Source organism: Mycteria americana, chromosome 11 (assembly GCF_035582795.1).
Source record: "Mycteria americana isolate JAX WOST 10 ecotype Jacksonville Zoo and Gardens chromosome 11, USCA_MyAme_1.0, whole genome shotgun sequence".
NCBI lineage: Eukaryota > Metazoa > Chordata > Aves > Ciconiiformes > Ciconiidae > Mycteria > Mycteria americana.
The window spans coordinates 9,249,894-9,255,782 of record NC_134375.1 but is presented as its reverse complement, the minus strand read 5'-3'; the positions used below and the strand labels follow the sequence as shown (position 1 = coordinate 9,255,782).

At 58.7% G+C, this 5,889-nt stretch overlaps 1 protein-coding gene across 1 annotated transcript; it reads right to left on the bottom strand.

The window, feature by feature from the left end:
- Nucleotides 1-970: 970 nt before the first annotated feature.
- Nucleotides 971-2,039, bottom strand: GPX1 (glutathione peroxidase 1). The gene is made up of 2 exons (XM_075514123.1): nt 1,786-2,039; nt 971-1,612 (listed from the first exon to the last, which is right to left on the bottom strand). Exons 1-2 carry the CDS (start codon nt 2,020-2,022, stop codon nt 1,247-1,249), a joined length of 603 nt encoding a protein of 200 aa, XP_075370238.1. The 5' UTR covers nt 2,023-2,039; the 3' UTR covers nt 971-1,246.
- Nucleotides 2,040-5,889: the final 3,850 nt, after the last annotated feature.

Sequence of the window (5,889 nt, the reverse complement as noted above, 5' to 3'; positions counted from 1 at the left end):
CTCTGTGGTTGGCAGGAGTCAAAAAAGCACTAGGGAAGGAGTAAAAAGAAGAAAATATTACCTGAACCCTGGTGCACCCACACTTTGTCGCATGCAATTCCTGTGCCCAAAGGGCAACAAGGGCACTCTGAGGCAAGGCACAGTTTCTGTGGGAGAAGTGGTTGAACAGGCTGGTATTCTGCACTGGGAACACAAAAGAACTGGTTCTTTGTGTGATTCCCTGTGTTGCAAGGTGTTGGGGATGCACAGAGGCAATACGGGCTTCATGTAGGACTGGACGAGTATGTAGAGATCCGTGTTGGGCTACCACCGAAGCAAAATGGAGACATGGAGCCTGCAATGGAAATGGAGCCTGGAGACAGCTAGGCCAGTGAGGGGGCAGCAGCTCTGGGACAAGGGGAGGGACGGCAGGTGCTGCTCCTGTTCTAGGTCTCCCCCTGGGCATCCACTGATGGAGGCCAGATAACGAGATGGGCCTTGGCCAACGGGCTTTTCTTCCCCAAGCCCTCGTGCCAGCGCAACCACAGCAGCGCGGGCTGCAGAATCGCTCATCTACCTGCCTGAACGGTTATTGACCTGTCGTGGCCTGTTGGTGGTAGCTAAGCTGGGAGTTCACCAGCCAGTGTAAAACCACCCCCTGGCCATGTGCCACCGCGTCTTTCCTCCACAGGCAAGCCTCGAGTGAGGTGCAGTAAGCAGTTTGGCAGGGTATTTCTGTTCTGTGCCACCCTCCCGCTCTGCCAAGCTCATTACGCGCGGGGCAGGACGCAGCACGGGTTCACAGTTTGCAGAGCTCGCAAATGCTGTTTGCCCATCACGCCGGCCTAGGTTTGCATTCAGGTTTCAGCCTGACTGCGCTATCACGCTCGAGCGGTTCGAGTCAGCCCCTGTGAGCATCCACGCGAGCTGATGAACGGGTAACGCCATGTTTCACCCAACTCGCCCAAATTTATCAAGCCACAGCTTTAAAGAAAGTACACATTTCTTTTTTATTCAGAGAATCACAGTAAGCTACTGGGACTCACGGCTGCTTTCCCCAGCATAGTTTCCCAAACATTCGCATGCAACTTTTGAAGACATCAAGTACACTTCAAGAATTTGGAAGATGCACCATCATAAGCAAAACCTGCACGAGACATTGGGATTTCTGCCAGAGCAGCAGCCCCCCGCGAGAAAAACGGGCAGGAGCGCAGCGAGCGGAGCAGGAAGCGAGGGGGCCGGGCAGCAAACGCTGCGGCGCTCCGCTTTATTCGAGAACACTCTTGGAAGCCTTCTGCAGAAGCAATTCAATATCATTCTCGATCTTGATGGTTTCGAAATGCCGGCTGTAGCGTTTGAAGGGCACGCCGTCGGGGCCGATGAGGAACTTCTCGAAGTTCCAGGAGATGTCGTTGCGGCAGACCGGGGACCAGATGATGTACTGGGGGTTGGTCATCAGCGAGGAGGGGTCGTCGTGCGGGAAGGGCAGCGCCTCTTTCAGGAAGGTGAAGAGGGGGTGCGCGTTCTTCCCGTTCACCTCGCACTTCTCGAACATGATGAAATTCGGCTTGTACCCCTTGCCAGGACGAACGTGCTCCAGCGAGAGCAGGATCTCCTCGTTCGTGGCATTTTCCTAGGGAAACGAACACAAGCCCGCCCCAGCACGGCCGGTGAGGCCCAGCCGGGACGGCCGGCTCCCCCCCGCTCCCGCTCCCGCTCCCGCTCCCGGCCCCGGCCCCGCTCCCGGCCCCGGCCCCGGCCCCGGCCGCCCGGCGCGGCTCGGCCCCTGCCCGCCGCCCGCCCTACCTGGTGCCCGAACTGGTTGCAGGGGAAGCCGAGGACCTGCAGCCCGCGGGGGCCGAACCGCCGCTGCAGCTCGTTGAGCTGCAGGAAGTCGCGGGTGGTGGTGCCTCAGAGCGAGGCCACGTTGGCCACCAGCAGCACCTTCCCCCGCAGCGAGCCCAGCGACAGCGGCTCCGCCGCGCCCAGCGGCCGCGCCGACAGCCCCGCCAGCCCCGCCGCCGCTGCTCCCGCCGCCGCCATGGCCAGCACTGCCGGGCGGGCGGGCCCTGCGCCCCGCCCCGAGCCGCCGCCCCCGCCGGGACCCCGCCCTCCGCCGCCTCCGCCCCTCCGCCGCTCCGCACCTCCGCCTCTGCGCTCCCGAGGGCCGCCCCGGGGCCGCATCGCCCCCCCGGGCCTCCCCCGGGGGCACGGAGAGTCTCACCGCCTCTCACGGGCGGCTCACCAGCCCGCCGAGGGCATCGGCACTGCCGTGCCCAGCTGCGTCCCGCCTTATTCCCGTCTTCGCGGAAAGGCTTGGCGTTTTTCTGATCAATTAAAAGCTCAGAATCGGGAGCTTTATGCATCCACGGGGAAGCGCCACCGGTTCTCAGAAATGCTGTGGAAAATCAGCAAAACACAGAGTGCTCCCGGGGCTAAAACCTGTGCGGTAACAAGGCCGTCCAAGCACGGAGACGGCCCAGCGCAGCACCAGGGGCTGCAGCATCCTCCTAGGACTCCGCTGCCAACGAGAGCGGCTTTTGGGAGAGAAACGCCTTCAGTTTGTGCACCAGGAGGAGGAACAGGAGGTACCCTGAACCCAAAGTGCCACGGTCCAAGAGGGGCCACAAATTCCCTTCTTCAGTCTCCTTTTATAATTTTTCCACCTCTTTGAGGCTGGGAAAGCCTCCCTTTACTTCAGTGGTTGCTTTTCCCCATCCCTGGCTTTTCCATTTCTTGCCTTACTGCTTTGGTCTGTTTTAGGGAGTTTTAAATCACGCAGTAGCGACTTGCTCTTCTTCTCATGGATTCAAGGCAGCCCTAAGCGAGCTATGCTGACTGCTGCCTGTACCCACGGCAGGCAGCACGGCCCAGCCGCTCCTCCACGGGTGTTTGTGCTGACACATCGCCCTCCTCCAGAGCACACTGCGAAGAGGCAGGTCCAGCGTCCGGCCTCGAGGCGATGTCCGTGGGTTGGACCAACAGGGACCGTGGGGCAGCACACGGGACCTCGGCAGGGACCAAGAGCAAGGGCCTCAGCTTCAGCACGGCTCCCGCGGGGCTGCCGAGGCTCCTGCCAGCCTTTGGGCCAAGTGAGCTCCGCTCACAGCAGCCCCAAGGTCAGACAGCTGCTTATCAGCCCTGGCCCCCAGCCAGGGCAGCCCGGGCCCAGCGCGCCGGGGGACATGCTCAGGGCCCCCTCTACCGCTCTCTGTTCTCTTTCACGCTTGGTATCGGGGATTCATCACAAACGCCAGCTGTCACTAACAGGCCACCATATAACGCTGCATCTCTGGTCCGGGTTCCCAGGTGACCCCAGGATCTGGGGGTTTTGCTTTGGGCTACTCTTGGCACCTGCCCCGTGACTGGGAGCTGGAATAGTTCCTGGCCGCGGTGAGTTTTGGGGACTCGCCTTGCAGTTTTTATCTTGCAGTTTTTGCAGTGTGTTGCAGCACTGATAGCAGGAGCCACAACAAGTGTCCCGAGATCAGAGCAGCCAGGAAATGGCTGACGGGACGAGCAGAGGCACGTGACCCATGTTTGCTCCCGAGTAAATTGGCGGTTACAGTCCAGCAGACTCCTCACCCGCCTCTTGGGCACGGCGAGCCACAGTGGTTTGAAGAAGAGGAGTTTCTCTTCAGGGGTGACCTCTAGGGCAGTGCCACAGAAGCATCTCACTGCTGTCGCTTTTGACGCTTGCTCAGGCTGGCATCTTCAACCCTCAGGCTGGACCTGGGGATTTCATCTGAAGGAGGGAGTTTACTTCTGGGAGTAACCCTGCCCTTTTCAGCAAGAGCAGGTTAGGGCTTTCCCTTCCTTGATGAATTGAACTTCCTTGTTGGCTCGGAGCTACGCCCCGTGCCTGGACACATTCTGTGGAGCCAGCTGAACGTGGATCCAGAGGAGCGCCAGGAGCTCGGAGGGACTAGATGGGCTGAAGGGGCTCCTTTTGAGATGCATGACAAGGGACGCTTGTCCTACAAGGTCAGAAGATTGCTGTTTAACAGCAACAGTGGTGAGTAATCGCAAAGGTTGCGAAACACACCTTCTCGCCTGCTGCTTATGTCTTCTCCCCACTCCTGGTACCAAACTCCCTCCCGGGGCCAGGGGGGCTGGCACTTGGCTCCTAGCTTTTCCCCTGCCCCTTTCACAGCTCCTTGCCTGGCTGGATCGCTCTCCATGAGCGCTGAGCTCTCATTTCCCAGGTCTGGTCCGGCTGCCTGTGTCCTCAGTTTCATCCCGAACAAAGGTGGCCTCCAGAGGTGACAGATGCGACGGGAACCCAAAGGGAGCCAGGCTGCCAGCCCTCGAAAGTGGGAAGGCTGAGAAGGACCGATAATTTAATAACCACGTGCTCCTAAGCAGGCTTCTGCTCTGATGCCAGTGGTGCAAGGGACAAGGAGAGGGAGCTGGAGCTTCTGGTCATAAACGGGAGGCACTGACTTACCAACAGGTCTGAACTTGGAGAAAGGCAGGCCAGGCCTGGAAACCTAAGGTCAGCGGGTGGACGAGACAGAGGAGATGGGGAGGTGGTGCTGTAGGTGAACAAGAGCTGAGATTAAAACTGGGATAAACAGTCACTTCTGGGTGGAAATGCATCAGCAGATACACAACCCACGAGCTGGGTCTGAAGAACATGCAGACCTTACTCAAGACCCCTGTGGCTGAAGAGCTGCTCTGTAACTGTGACCACGGAGAACTGCAACCCAGCGGCTCTGCAAGACTGAAAAACCCGTTTTGCTCAACTGCAACCACCCCCAAACTGCCCAACAACAACAAACCCCCCCAAAAAAGGAACTGCAGAGGAGCGAGCAAGTTTGTTAACAGGGCAGAGAATGAAATCCTCGCGGGCAGCCCCGCAGCTGCAGCTGGGAACTCCCTGCTGTTCCACCCCGTCACCCCCACGCGGGTGGAGAGCAGGCACCCAGGAGAGGAAGGAGGGAAGGCTGGGGCGGGTGCCACCGCCGCGCTGGCCAGACGCTTCATGCTGCAGAGGGCTGTCTGTGGCTGCAGAGGGAGGACAAGGGCCAGGGGTACGGGGCGCTCCCATGGCCTCAGGCTGGGTCTGTTTCTCCTTTGTTGCAGGAAAAGGAATCGGGAACATTGTCCAAAAAAGGAAAAAAAAAAAAAAAGAAAGAAAAAAGTGACATTGGCATTTTTTAGGACATAACGTGGGTGCAGCTAGGTGCTCACTTACATGGATTGTCATCAGCAACTGGACTCCCTCCTGCCCAGCCCTGCGGGCAGAGCGTCTCAGCTCAACAGCAGCTGCTGTAAATACCAGTGCAAGGGTGGAGATGCACACTGCTGCTGCGTACCATTTCTCACCCAGGAGAAGCACGATCTGCTCTCCAGCGTGGGTGCAGCACAGCGGCCCATACTTCGAGCACATCCCTTGTTGCAGCACTCGAAGGCATCCCTCATGAAAACAGCATGGCAAACACGTTGCCGCGCACAACATCGCACGTGCTCCAGTGCAGCATGTGGGGTACATGACAGCGCAGACCAGCACGCTGCATACCGCTGCATGCTTCTACAGCAACACTGCCGTCTTCTCCCCCTTCTTCCTGCACTCCCCTCCTACATAGCCTCCTCCTGCTCGTCTAGTCCCATACTCAAACAAATTGAACTCAACTGAGGCACTCTCCTCTGGTTTATCAAAAGAAGCTCCTAGGAAGCTTTGCTGCTCACCGCAGGGGCCAGGCAGGGCAAGGGATTCCACCTCTGCCCTGCTGCACTGTTCAGAAACTGCTGCGAGCAGCGGCTGGGTATCACTTGCTGGGAAACAAGTACTAACGCACTTGCAACTGCTCAGCGAATCCTATCACAGCTGTATCAAAAATGGTATTTCTGATTCAGGCTGTCAGACGCTGGGCCAAAAACCCAGAGTGAGCAATACAGACACCAGGA